Raw genomic sequence first — 14,893 nt, 5'->3', positions numbered from 1 at the left:
ATGACCAGTGATACGAAGAAGTTCGTAGAACTCAAACCAAAAGACAATGGTCATGTAACTTTTGGAGACAATAGAAAATGTACCACCAAGGGAATTGTAAAATCAGTACCTCAACCTCTTTCATACCCAGTATCTATTATGTAGATAGGTTAATGTAAGATTTACTTAAAATTAGTCAATTTGATGACAAAGGAAACAAATTCTCATTTGAAAAAGGACAAATGCTTAGTAAAGAACGAAAATGATGAACTAGCTCTAGAGGGACATAGAAATAGAAAGGGAATTTTACCAAAATACCGATTTAAAAAAACTTATTTATGAAAATACCGACGATTCCAACTTATTTGCAAAACTACCGAACTTTGACCGGTCCACTGTACATAGGCGACACGTAAGTATTGACTGCTTACGTGTCGACACATCATCGGTGCAGTAAGATAGTTAAACACATGGGCTGCCACATCATTATTTTACATGCGTGTCATTTGACACGTCATTATCAATTTCCTTTATTGCCCCGTCATCTCTCGCCACGTCAGCTCATTCCACGTAAGCCCTTCGTTTTAATTTTTTCGTTTTGTTTCTTCCTCGGTCTTTCTCGTCTCCTCTCGCCCTCGCTCCTGCTGCCGCCTCTCCGCTCGGCCTCGGCTGCTCGCTCGGCCACGACCGTTCCCCTGCTGCTGCCTCTCGGTCTCGGTCGCTCCCCTGCTGCCACCGCTAGGCCACGACTGCTCCCCTGCTGCCGCCTCTCGACCTTGGCCGTTCCCCTGCTGCCGCCGCTAGGCCACGACCGCTCCCCTGCTGCCGCCGCTCGGCCTCGCCCTCGACGCCCCCCCTCTCTCGTTCTTCTTCTCCGTTCCCTCTATTCATCCTCTGGCCGCCCTTCTCTCTGAACTGAAGCTCTACTCACCCTCCAAATCCGATTTAGGAGGGTGATTTTTTAGGGTTTTGGTTAATTGAATATAATTATTTTATTTAATTATAATGTTGATTTGAATTTAGGTGTTTAATTACTGTATTGATTTTTTTGTGATTTACTATTTAATTTCTGATTTTATGTTAATGAAATTTCTGCCAAATTAAAATTATTGTAAAGTTTTGTAAGATTTTAAATTAAATAATATATTTTTTAATAATTTATTATTTTTTAAATAAGGTGATAAAAGTATACAAATAAATTATATTTTTAAACACTAAAATAACTTTTTTGTATTTTTTTAATTTATAAATATTTTAAATGGATAATATATGAGTAAGACTTAAGAGTAAATTTTTTTTTATAAATATTTTATATGGATAATATATGGGTAAGACTTAAAAGTAAAAAAAAATTATTTATAAATATTTTAAATCCATAGTAAATGGGTAAGAGTTAGATTATTTTTATTTATAAATATTTAAATTTTTTAGATAAGGTGATAAAAAGTATACAAATAAATTGTATTTTTAAACTATAAAATAACTTTTTTATATATTTTTTTAAAATTTTAAATATTTTAAATCTATAATATATGGGTATAAGATTTTTTCTATTTATAAATATTTAAAATTTTTAAATATTATTATTTTGTAAATAAGGTGATAAAAAGTATACAAGTAAATTGTATTTTTAAACTCTAAAATAACTTTTTTGTAATTTTTTAATTTATAAATATTTTAAATCTAATTAATTTACTTATTTTATTTTATTTTTTAAAATATGAAGAAATAAAAAGTGTAACGATTTTTTTAATTAATAAATATTTTAATTGATATTAAATGGTGTTAAATAAGTTAGAGTTAATTTTTTAATAATTTATTATTTTAAATATAAGGTAATAAAAAATGTATTTCATTTTTTAAAAATTTATTCAAAATTTTATCAAGTAATGATGTGGCATTATATGTGTCAACTATACTAACGTGGCAGCCCCATGTGTTCAACACCATACTACACCGATGACGTGTCGACATGTAAGCAGTCAAAACTTATGTGTCGCCTTTGAATGTCCACATGTATAGTGGACCGGTCAAAGTTCGGTAGTTTTGCAAATAAGTTGGAATCATCGGTATTTTCATAAATAAGTTTTTTTAAATCGATATTTTGGTAAAATTCCCAAATAGAAATCTCTATGTTGTGAATATAGTTGATATGCCCTCAACTAGTGTCATCTATTTGGGTGAAAAAATGATGAATCTTGGTTATGGCATAAGATGCGAGGACAAATAAGAATAGATTCCTTGAACAAATTAACTAAAAAAAAATCTAGTGAGGGGACATACATATCTTCCATAGATAGAAGTACGAGAAAATAATTTGCTTATTGGAGAAAACAAAGAAGTTGCATACATATTTTCTATAGAAAATAAGTAGGACAAGAATATGATGAAAAGAAGAAGTGGGGGAAGACTCACCGCAGAGGGTGACTAGAATCGGCCAATTTTGAAGTTAATCTACCTTGGTTTCTAAGAGGGACTGGCGAAGAGTTTGTTGAGTATATAGACCAGTCGCCTTTTAAAAGGACATGAAGGGGCAGACCTGAAAGGTGGGTGGAAGTGTTGAACTAAAGGCTCAAAGCAGATTGAGCAATCCAAAACATCGGGATCGACGGTCACAAAGATCGTCTTCCCGTAGTCCAAGCCACGGCTCTCTCTCGTAGGGGGGAAACCGGTGGAGAGGAGAGACAGAGGGAGAGGGAGAGGGAGAGGAGAGGGAACGAGTATTTCCTGTAGATCGAGGAAGGAAGAGAGGGTTGAAAGAGGAGAGAGCGTCAGGGAGAAATCCAAAGAGGGAGACGGCATTGCAGGAAAGAATTAGATCGAGGCGTGGAACATATTAGAAGCCGATGATTTTCCAGGTAAGAAATTTCCAGCATATGATAATCTTAAAAGAAACAATCAAGGTAGAGTACTATTTATTTCTTACAAAATCTAATATTTTGATTTGAACTTAGTATTCAGACTAAAGATTTTCTACTATATCTTATTAAATACGATTAAAAATTGAAAATACTGAAGATGACTTGTTAAGAAATATTGAATTTAAGATAAAATATGGAATTAAATATGAATTACAGAACAAACTTCATATATTTGTCAAGCCACATCCAGGAGGTGGTGACATTTATTCGCTGTAACGTGTCTACAATACAGGAAGCAGGAAGCAGGAAGCAGGAAGGGACCAACTCTCGTCTATGCGTTGGATGTAAAGTTGAAATTAGCGCAAGTGGTTTGCTTGTAGAGGAGAGAGGAGGTGAAACCCAGTCTGGAGGAAGCCAGATCGATTTCGAGAAGATTATCTTCCAACTGGTATCCACCTATGACTATGGAGGTTCTCGGGCTCGATCCTCCGTCAACGAAAGCCAAACATAAGACATCGTTGTTGATCGCCTCCGTTGAATTGACCGCCACCATTGAATTGGCGCCAAAGATCCTCCAGGAGATGCTCGAATTGTGTAGCACGAGATCAATGAGTGGCACTGCCGGCCCTACTCGGGTGCTACCGATATTCTCCGAGCTGAAGCACGCCCCAAATGGAGCCACGGACGCCACCCGCGTGATGTTCATCGATTCGAACTCGCTGACAAATGCAGAGACGACGGCGTTGTAGATAGATGTCTCCAGGACGGTGTAAGGATCGATGGTACTGACTTTTGTTCCGCCCACTCCTTCGTTGTTGATGGTGAGCAAGGAAGAGTTCAAAGGGATGGTCTTACCATTTATCTGGATAAATGTTACTCCGATGAAGTACTCGTCGGAAGCTTCTCCGGGTCCCGTAGCGCCCGCATTGCTGACTGGGTTGATGATGAGAGGAGTGTAGGTAAGTGATGAGCTGGCGTCAATGCCTGGGAGAAATGTATAGGAACCGTCACCGAAGAATAAAACACCGCTGAATGAGTTGGACGAAGACAAGCAGAGGGCGAATTTGCGGCTGAAATTGAAAGCTGAGGCGAATTGGGAAGGCAGTGCAATCCTGGTGCGGCCAAGGCCGGCTATGCCTGTGACCCCTCTGGCAAGGCCTTGCAAGAGGGAAGTGGGGGCGCAACTGAAGAGGAAGTCAGAGACCGTGGCAACGCGTCCAGGGTTCGACCCATTCGTCGACGAAACAGACACAACGTCCGCGGTCAGCTCCCCGCCAGTGCTGGTCCGGGTAACGGTGTTTTCAGGGAAGAGGCCGCAAGTGTTATTGTTACAACCAGGGCGGGGGGCGCCAAAGCAGTTGCCGCAAGAAGAGGTGTTCGCGAGGGAACACTGCGAGGAGCGGCAGCGAGCCGGTCGGTAAGTGGAGGAAACATAGCCAGAATCACAGTCGACCCACAAAAAGCGGCCACCGATATCGAGAGTGAGCCTTACGGGAACAAGTGGTGTCCTCTGGTTGAGGCTCGTCACGTACTGTCTTGTAGCATTATCTTTGGTAACCGGAAGGACAAGTGCACTCGGCCGGAAGGACGTTTGAGCGAAAGAAAGAGAAACCAAAAAGACAAAGAGAGAACTAAAGAGAAGAAGACGATGAGAGAAGGAAGCCATGGATATAGATTAATTATAGCTAACGATGGAAGAGGAAGGTGCCGTGACGATCCTTATATAGTCAGTTCCAGGTACGGATTCGTGCCCCTTTTTCCATTCAACGACGGCGAGCAGCCTAGGGAGAATTATTTGTTGGAGGCCACTAAAGAAGAACAGGGGTAACCCTTTTTCTGATGGTTTGACTTTGAACGAAGAGACTTGTTTACCAATTACGGGTCAATAAACTATAATACACACGCTCGTTAACGCCCAGAGATGTAGACAATCTTTTCTAGGTGCATTCCTCTCTCAATTTCAAAACCAGGAAGAAGATTATTCCAGATGATGGATTTTAATATGGAACGAGTGACGAAATCTTCCCTGTTAAACGTTATTTTTTCTCGAGGATGGAAAACCGTGTACGTGAAAGTTTTGATGTCAGGCAACAAGATAAATTTCTTAAATGGTTACGATAATCAGTGGGCCTTCTGTAGGGCGGCGGCCATTGAAGCTCGGAAGGGAAGTAACTCTGATTTTACGTCGGTGTATAAACAGCGAAATTGAGTAATAATTTGTATTCCAACGGTGCCCTTAGAAAATTTTTCATGATCAAAGGTGAGACACGAAAAGATTATGGAGAAGAAGATCATTAAAACGACGACAAACCTGTCAAAGTTCGAAGTTGAAAATGATAAATCTAAATGCATGAAATTGACTCGGTCGTAGACAATATAAGGTTGGCGAAAGACGAGGTCTCACGTTTCATTTGCTTCTTTTTAATGAAATAAAATGAAGTTGTAAAAATTAATTTTGATTGGATTAACACCTTTAATTATCAATATTATTCTTATTAAAAACATCTAAAAAATTATTTTAGTGTTTAATTGTTTTTTGTTGAACCAAATTTCATTTCATTCTATTCATTGTAATAAATATATCAATTTTTTTATAAATTAATTTAAAAAAATATTGTAATTAAGTCATTTTATTATCAATTTAAGATTTTTTATTATTGAAATCTATATAATAAAATATTATTTATGTTTTCAAAAATATTATTTGTCAGTACATGTTTTATTACATGTTATGTATAATAATTAAATATAAAAATTACAGTATTACTTAATTAAAAAAATATTCTTCTACAATGTTTTACATTTTAATTATTGAATTAAGATATTTTATAATTTTAAAAATAATTTTAAAAAAAGTTGTATAAAAAACCGATGTTTTGGAACACGTTTCGTTACCTTTGATTTATTGAAATAAAATATAAAATATATATTAGTTATTAAAAAAGCATCTTCAAATCTGATTAACACATTTTCAAATTTTAAAAATATTTTCAAACAAATTATTTTAGTATATAAAAATCTTACTTGTTACTGCACGTTTTGTTATCTTATATTTATTATAGGAAAATGTAAAATTTATATATTAATTAATTAAAAATTTCTTCTAAAATTCACCTTGCATGATCGATTTAAAATATGTTTAATTAAAATATTTAATATATAAATAATATGTAATATAAGACTCATGAATATTTGTTTTGTGTCAAAGGCGGGATTTTTTGTGTTAAAGTGTGCTCTTTGAATATTTGCTTTTTGTATTAAAGTGAACTTAATGCAAGGTTCAAGAAGATCTAAAATTTTTTCGGATATCACAAAAATACCCAAGGCTTTCATAAAATCTCAGAAACATGTAACGATTTTGTAAAATCTTCAACAATAAGAAACTTAGCATATTGGATTTTACAAATATTTCTTTCATCTAAAGTATGTACAAAATGCAAAGAACAATACCCTAGTATACGCATAAAAGTTCACGTTTCACAAGAAAAAACACATTTCATTCAATAATTGTTCAGCTTTCTTCATTCAATCTATTTTATGAAATGAGACAGAGGGAGAGAGAGAGAGTTTTTCACTAATCAAATAATTTTACAAATAAAAGCAAAATTTTCACTGGTGTTATGCTCATGGAACTCGGAGACGTGACTCTTGATCATTAGTGGCACATGAAGTTGCTCATGTGAAAGCTATCCACTGTGTTTATTATGAAGATCCAGAAAACACATAGGTAAGGAAGTATTTAAACTGAAGATAAAATTGGGCCATGGATAAATCATTGCAGCCATTACATGTATTCATTAGTGTGCTATTCTTTGTGAAGAAATGCATTTGGATAAGAAACCCTATCAATTCTAACAACATCCTATTTTAAACATACCATGAGAGAGAGTCCTTTACAGCACCACTGACTATAATCCAAACAAACTATACAAAACTATCATTGGTAGAGATGGAAAACCTACAACAACTGACATGAAACATAAATTGCATAAAGTTTAACTTCTTATTACATAATACCAATAAAGGATCCAAAACATTTGGTCAACCATAATCCAAATAAATATTTGTGATTTAGGAACTAATATTTGTTACAACTATATAAATCCTTGAAAAAGATCAGAGGTAACAAAATTTATCGGCTTGATAGAGATCAAAATGAGATTCCGTTTTTTCTTTTTCATAAGACAGTTGTGTTCTATCATTTGAACAAGACAGATCATACGTTGGACATTTTCAAATTGTAACATATAAGCCAAAACTAAAAAGAAAAAAAAATTACTACAATACAAAACGATCATGGTGATCACCTATCCAAATCTAGATTGTTAGTCAATCCCCTATCCCTTCCCTCAATGCTGCTCTTCTTCTATCTTTACCCCTGCCCCTCTGTCTTAGCTTAGGAATTCATTTCTACAAAGATTGACACAATCACCCAATATATGTGGAAAAAAAATTCGAAGAATTTGTGTTCTGATAATGTAAGTTCAAGTTTAGGGAATACTTAAAAAGATCTTAAATGCATAATGAAAATCCGATAACTCTCCAATCAACCAACCATAAAAAAAATGAAAATGATCATCACAAGTAAAAGGGTTTAGAGAATAGGGTTGAGGGTTGAGGGTTTACGGTTTCAAACCCTAATCCCTAAAATATTGGAAGAACCTAAACACACAAAATTAAAATTTGTATTAAAAACAGAAATCAACTTTAATAAATTATCCATGAGAATAAAATTATCATTTAATTAACAAAAATAAAATACAACTTTCAAAATCATCATTATTGAATAATCTGCTCAATTTATCGAAATCATATTCAACATTCAATGGCATAGAAATCTATAAATCAAAATAAAAAAATTAATAAATACAGAGATCAATTCAATAAAGTTTCAATTAAACTTAGTAATAACTTCAATTTAAATCACAATATAATTTATCTATTATTGACAAAAAAATTATTAACAAAAATTCTGAAATTAAATTGTAAATCATATGAAAAATCAATACGTATAATATTTATAGTAATTATATACCTAAATTAAAATTTATAAAATAATTAAATTCAGAAATTAGATTCAATTAACCGAAACCCTAAAAATTGCCATACTCAATCGGCTTCTGAAATTCGGGTTTGGAGGGTGAGAGAAGTTCAATACGGCTTCGATTTTGGGAGAGGGCGCAACAAAAGGATGAAATGATAAGTTTCGGTTTTGAGAGAGGGGGCGATGAGTGGATGAACAGAGGGGAACAGAAAACAAGAGTGAGAGACATGATTGAGACGAAGACTGGGTTGAGAGGAAGAGAGGTCAGCTGAGAGGTGGTCGTCGAGGGCAAGGCGGCAGCAGGGGAGTAGTGGCTGAGCAAGAGGGAACTAGGCACAACGAGAGGGCTACATGAAGGCGTTGAGGCTCTGAAGTGTCGAGAGGGAAGCACACGTCGGCGAGAGGAGCATTGAGAGAGCGAGTGACGAGAGGGAAGCAGAGAGGAGCGTCGAATCATTGTCAAAGAAATGTGGAGATAAAACCAAGGGTTAACTGTTTAAGAAGAATCTTGCTTACAAAGCAGCATCAATGAGGCATCTAAAGTTAAACATGCTGCAATATATCAGACGAAAGAAATTACTCCATAAAATGAAACAACATCTGCTTGAAGGAAATGAAGTCCAAATTTTTTAGCTAGGTCAGCAATGTAGACATGAGTATTTCCATGTTCTGACGGCCTCCAATATCAGACCATTCTCTAGATCAAAGAACCCGAACGAAGTCAAATGACTAGTTTTGTGTACCATCCGCAATAACTGTATTCTCACAAATGCTTTCAAACTGCCATCGACATAAAAAGAGAAAAAAGGATTTTGTAGAAATAAATCCATATCTAGACCAAATAGTATAAATATAAGGAGAGAAAGCGAGATAGAGAAATAGAGAGAGAGAGAGGTTCAATTTCAGTACAAATTTCAGGTTCCCATATATCCTACCACTTGATGAGAAGTTTAAAAAGCCCTAGTGATTTCTACAAGATGACGTTTAGTTCAAAGAAAGGTAAAACCTTTCCCTAATTCAGCCAAACAAAAAGAAGACAAAAGACTAGAAATGCTAAGATAAAAAGTTGATCTGAGCCTACTAAAAAGGGCTTTCGTAATATAATTGATCTCATGACAAATTAAAGAACTCTACGTCTAGCTTTTATGAGTTCTTGTTCCCATACCTCTAAACCTGCTCTATATAACCTTCAAACATAGTATATGTAACAATTGCTCCAGTGCTGAACACCTTATTAGAATCAATGAGACCAACACCTCCAAGACTGAAGTGGCAAATGACATCAGGAACTAAATCTATTTCTGTGCTATGTTAATTTCTTTATTTTCTATTAAGGAATACATTCAGATTACATCTACATATAAGGGAACGAATCCCGTTTGAAATTAAAATTTCAGATCCATTATTGTTGAATCATATGACCAGTTATTCTCGAATTATAAGAGCCGTTATGTTCAGATCTTCAACACTCCCCCTCAAGTTGGAATATATGTTAATGATACCCAATTTGTCGAGTAATGCCTCAAATTGGGACGAACTCAATGCCTTTGTAAATAAGTCTATAGTTTGGTCGTTGGTTCGTATGTGGGCTGTCTTAATCATCCCTGCTTGAATCTTTTCACGGACTAAGTAACAATCAATTTTGATGTGCTTGGTTTGCTCATGAAAGATCGGATTTGAAGCGATGTGTAGAGCAGCTTGGTTGTCACAATACAACATGGCTGGTTGAGTATGTACGATTTTCAAGTCTTTCAAAACGTTCTTCAACCAGCTAATTTCGCAATATGTAGTAGTCATGGAACGATACTCTGCCTCGACAGTTGATCGAGCCACTGTTGTTTGCTTCTTTGTTTTTCACGAAATGGGAGATTGTCTAAGACATATATAATACCTTGTTACTGACCTTCTTGTGTCCCTGCAACGAGACCAATCTGCATAGCAAAATGCATTTAATTGGAGTATACTTGTAGAGGATAATAAAATGCCCTGTCTTGGAGTTTGTTTCAGGTATTAAAGAACTCTATGTGCTGCCTTAAAGTGTCGTGTACGTGGTTTTTTCCATAAATTGGCTTAAAATATGGACGACATAGACCATATCTGGTCAAGTGATGGTCAAGTAGATCAATCTTTCCACAAAACACCTGTATGACGAAGGATCATTTAGGAGTTCACCATCGAATTGTGTAAGAGCCAAGTTTTGTTCCATTGGGAACCTCGTAGGTTTTGCTCCTAGAAATCTACCGTGTTCTAATATCTTCAAGGCATATTTCTTTTGGAAGAGGGAAATCCCTTTTGAATACCTTGCTACTTCTATGCCTAAGAACTATTTGAGTTGACCAAGATCCTTAAGTTTGAACTGCTTAGATAATAACTGTTTTACATCTTTAAAATGTTGCAGATTATTACCTGCCAAAATCATATCATCAACGTACACAAGTATTACTATAAAACTATCTTTGTAGGATTGGACAAATAAAGAATAATCTGCTTATGAATGATGAAACCCAACAATCTTGAGGGCTGTGAAAAACTTCAAAAACCAGTGTCTAGAAGCTTGTTTCAAGCCGTATAAGGACTAGTTTTGTTTGCACACTTAAGTCTCCCCAAAACCAGGGGTAGTGACATGTAGACATCTTCATCAAGATCCACCATGTATGAACACATTGTTGACATTGAGTTGGTGAAGATGTCATCCTTGAATAGCAGAAACACTCGGTAGGACACGTACAATAACCAACTTGTAAACTGGGGCGAACGTCTCTTCATAGTCAAGTCCTTCAATTTGGTTGTATCCTTTGGGCACTTGGCTAGCTTTGTAACGCTCAACGGTGCCATTAGATTTGAGCTTGACTTTGTATACCTATTTACATCCAATGAGTTTCTTGTCAGGTGTAAGAGAGATGAGCGTCCATGTGTGGTTAGCCTGGAGGGCTTGAATTTCATCATGCATTGTCTGACATCATTTAGGATCCTTCATGGCCTATAAGAAACTTATGAGTTCTTTTGTAACGGTTAATGAAGTGGTAAAAACTTTATGAGATGGGGATAACCGAGCATAAGAAAGAACGTGAGAGAGGTCATAAGGTGTACCTGATGTGGTGATCACGTTGGAGGCAGAAGATTGTTCAAGTCGGGACGGTAGGGTCGCTTCCACATGAAAATCCTGAAGAAAACTAGGTCGCTTAATGGGCTTGTTAGAGGGGCGACGAGTAGGAGGTGGCATTGTAGTTGGAGAAGGTATTTTGGGGGAAGAAGTATGATCAACATTGGGAATGTCAGGACTTGGGTGACTGAGCAGGTGTGTCTGATAGAGAGTTAAGAAAGGGTATGTTTGGTAGAGGGCCATCATAAATAGTAGACATTATAGGAGGAGGAAACATGAGACTCTTCTTTGCAGCGGAGAAATGTTTAAGAGGGAATTTCTTTTAAAAAAAAGTAGCATCTCGAGAGATAAATACTTTATTGAGTTGGAGATCATAAACCCTATATTCCTTCTGTCCATAAGGGTACCCAAGAAAAATGCAATGGATGTCACGTGCATCAAATTTGGATGGTTTGTGGGCGTGAGAAGAGGCAAAACATAAACATCCAAAAAGTCGTAAATGAGAGTAAGTGGGGATAATATGAAATAATTGTTCATAAGGTGTTTTACCTTGCAAGACTGGGGTAGGTGTCCAATTTATGAGATAAGCAGCCATTAAAATGGCATCCCACCAAAATCGTTTAGGAAGATGGGCTTGAAAAAGTAAGGTTCGGGCCATGTTTAGCAGGTGTCGATGTTTGCGTTCGGCTACCATGTTTTGTTGCAGGGTGTGAATACAACTGGTTTGGTGGATAATGCCTTTGGATAAGTAATAAGTGGCAAGAGTGAATTCATGACCTTTACAAATGACAATCTAGTTTGTTTAGCCAAGGGGGCAAACTAGACAATTGTTTGAACTACAAGAATTTTTATTTAAAAACAGAAATGAGACAGATACTTGAGGTGATGGATGCCCGACACATTGATGCCAAATACCAAATGGAGAATGTACGGAATAACATGATGATGGTTTTGGATGATCAAGGTAGTAGAAATCCTACCGTTCAGTTCCTGTCCCAATCATCTTCCCTGAGTGTAGGTCCTGTATGACACAAAAATGGGTAAGGAACATGGTGATGCAAAGAGAATGATGAAGAAGCTTGCTAATGGAAATGAGGTTTAATGGGACAATTGGGACACATAAAACATTGTGAATAACCAAACTAGAAGAGAAAACGACTTGACCAACATGTGTAACATTAGCCTAAAAACCATCTGGTAATTCCATTGTTTTGTTCATAACAGCTCACCAAGACGTAAGCAATGTATGACAACAAACAATATGGCCAGTGGCTCCACTATCTAGGATTGATGTGGCTTGCTTATTGGGAGAGGAGAAGTAAAGTGTTTTACCTGAAAGTTTGTCATGAGCAGAGGAGTTACCCACATGATTTGTCTTTGATGACTTGTTATGACTGAGCATTTGTAATATTTGTTGACATTGTTCCTAAGTAAAAGGAAAGGAGTTGGATATGTTCTTCTTCTCTATGGGCTTAGTGGATTATGCAAACTTGAGTCTTCTACATGAATCAACGGTGAAACCCTTCAAACAACAATAAGTGCATTTCAAATGTGCCCGACAATTTCCAGCATGGTGACCGTCTTTATGACATTTTGTACAGGTGGAGGAGCCACCTTTCTTGCATGAATTTCTGATAGCGAAAGTTGCTGCCTCAGGTTGAATGATGATCCGTTTATCAGGTACATTTTTCTGTCGTTGATGTTTGAGTACTAGGGAATAAACCTTGCCAATCTTAGGCAAATGGTCCATTGTCAATATTTTTCCACGTACGGTAGTAAAGGATTCACTTAATCCCATGAGAAACTTTATGATTTTCTATGTTTCTCGATAGGATAGTTCCTCTTTCATAGAGCTACCACGATAGTGTGAGATATGACAAAGAGAAGCTCTCTCATCCCATAGTCCTTTGAGTTTTTTGAAATATGAACTAACATACATATTATTCTGTACACAATCATGTATTTCATTTTTAACGTGAAATAATTGGACGCTGTTTACCTAAGAAAAACGGTCGTACAATTCATTCCAAACTGCTTGTGCTCCATCAAAATAGAATATACTTGCTGCAATATCTGTAAAGATTGAACTCAATAACCAAGTTTTGACAAGGTTATCACAATGAATCCATTGTTGTAATTCATTGTCGGTATTGCTGTCTGGTCGCTAGAGAGATCCATCAACAAAACTAAATTTGTTTTTGACTGTGAGGGCCATAGTCATGGAATGACGCCATGTGCTATAATTATCCTCAGTGAGAAGTTGTGGTACGAGAACCAACCCAGGTTGATATGAATGATGAAGATATAGTGGGTGATTGAGATTGGCAAAGTTGGATGTAATACTAGCGATATCCATGTTGGAAGCTGGTGTGCGTAGACTGCGGCTCGGGATTTCGAGCTAGACTCCTTAGGACTGAGTTGATTCGGCAGAAAATTGATGTGGGTTGGCTCAATGTTTCGTCTCGGCTTGAGTGTTTCGGCTCAAATGATTTTGACTCGGCTCAGTGTTTCGGCTCAAATGATTTTGGCACGGCTCAGCTCAGGGTTTCGGGTCAATTAATTTTGGCTTGGCTCGGACCTTATGAAAAACGCTGATTTAATTCAACGTATTAGCACCTAGGTGGTGCCGTAAATATTTTGTCTTCTCTTTTTTTCTCTTCAGACAAAGCGCAAGGGAAAATAAAATGGCTGTCGGAAGGCGCAGTGGCAGGACGATGCAAGGTGTCGGAGCACGGTTTATGAGCATCGTTTGTACAACAGAGGAAGGCCGGAAAGTGAGGTGGCTGGGACAGTTCAGCGGCCGGATCTGGGAAAGGCCTTTGGTTGGGAATAAAAGAGCTCCAGTTACATCTCTTGACGATTAGCATAGGTTTATCTCCATCCGTCGAACGGGGGTTTGGACCTCACCGGAAATGTCGTCGGAATTGGAAGTTGCAACGAGACAGACGAGAAAAAAATAGAAACAACAATCTCAGGATCGTCGCTCTCATACCTTGTTAATTTCTTTATTTCCGAATAAGGAATACATTCAAATTATATCTACATATAAGGGAACGAATCCCGTTTGAAATTGAAATTAAAGATCCGTTATTATCGGATCATATGACAAATTATTCTCGGATTGTAAGACTCGTTATGTTCGGATCTTAAACAAGCTATGAAGAGATTTAACCAATTATTCTCACATATAAAAGATACATATTACCACTTAGTTGCTCTGCCATAAAAATGATAATTATCCTCACTGAAAGTATTGCTCGTGCTAAGGGAACTTTCTGAATTTAAGCTAGATGTGTAGTCCATGGCGATTCTCTTGAGACAGGATTAAGGTAAAAACAGTAATAAAGGAGGCTCCAAGATTCCTATGGATAACGGAATGGAAAAAAAAAATCTTATGGGGAAGTCAGGATTTGAAGAGAAGAAATAATAACAAAAGAAAGAAATTCAAATGAAGATACTAAGAGCTTCCACCAGCTATGGTCGAATTCAAGTCCATAGTTCAAACAAACCCTCAAGAAACAAATATCACTAGTCGTCATACAAATGTGCAGTTAAGAACTAACAGCCCCAGAATTACCTCCACTCGAGATTGCACTACCCATGTGTTTATACAAAAAGGGTTTTTAGAAAAACAAATGCAAGAGGAAAGAAACTAAAATGCCAGGAGAAAGAAGAAACCAGCAACCAATGAATGTCACAACCCATGAAAAATCCTTCACATTCTCTTCTCCCTCAGAAAAGATATTTGGACCGAATTCTTACATTAGAGGAACCAAAATGGAGTTGATCATTGCTCACTTTCTCTGAATTTTTGTCCCTCTCCTCGATCTGAGTTTCCATTTTTCCCAAACTCAGATGTAATTTCTCCCACTTGAGCGAATGAAAGAAAAATCCGAGGGTTGAAAG

At 36.7% G+C, this 14,893-nt stretch overlaps 1 protein-coding gene across 1 annotated transcript; it reads right to left on the bottom strand.

Moving 5' to 3' along the window:
* Positions 1-3,115: 3,115 nt before the first annotated feature.
* On the bottom strand, positions 3,116-4,506 carry LOC137957047 (probable aspartic proteinase GIP2). Its single transcript, XM_068804750.1, has one exon. The coding sequence runs from the start codon at positions 4,504-4,506 to the stop codon at positions 3,172-3,174; it is 1,335 nt and encodes a 444-aa protein (XP_068660851.1). The 3' UTR covers positions 3,116-3,171.
* Between the last annotated feature and the right edge of the window lie 10,387 nt (positions 4,507-14,893).

This window comes from Aristolochia californica, unplaced genomic scaffold (assembly GCF_029961685.1).
Source record: "Aristolochia californica isolate CCGP_79_NKW_82.1479 unplaced genomic scaffold, dmAriCali1.0.hap1 SCAF_2, whole genome shotgun sequence".
Classification (NCBI taxonomy): domain Eukaryota; kingdom Viridiplantae; phylum Streptophyta; class Magnoliopsida; order Piperales; family Aristolochiaceae; genus Aristolochia; species Aristolochia californica.
This window is presented reverse-complemented; position numbering and strand designations above follow the sequence as displayed.

Coding starts and splice junctions, on each gene's coding strand:
- LOC137957047 (XM_068804750.1), bottom strand. CDS start 4,506: ATGGCTTCCTTCTCTCATCGTCTTCTTCTCTTTAGTTCTCTCTTTGTC.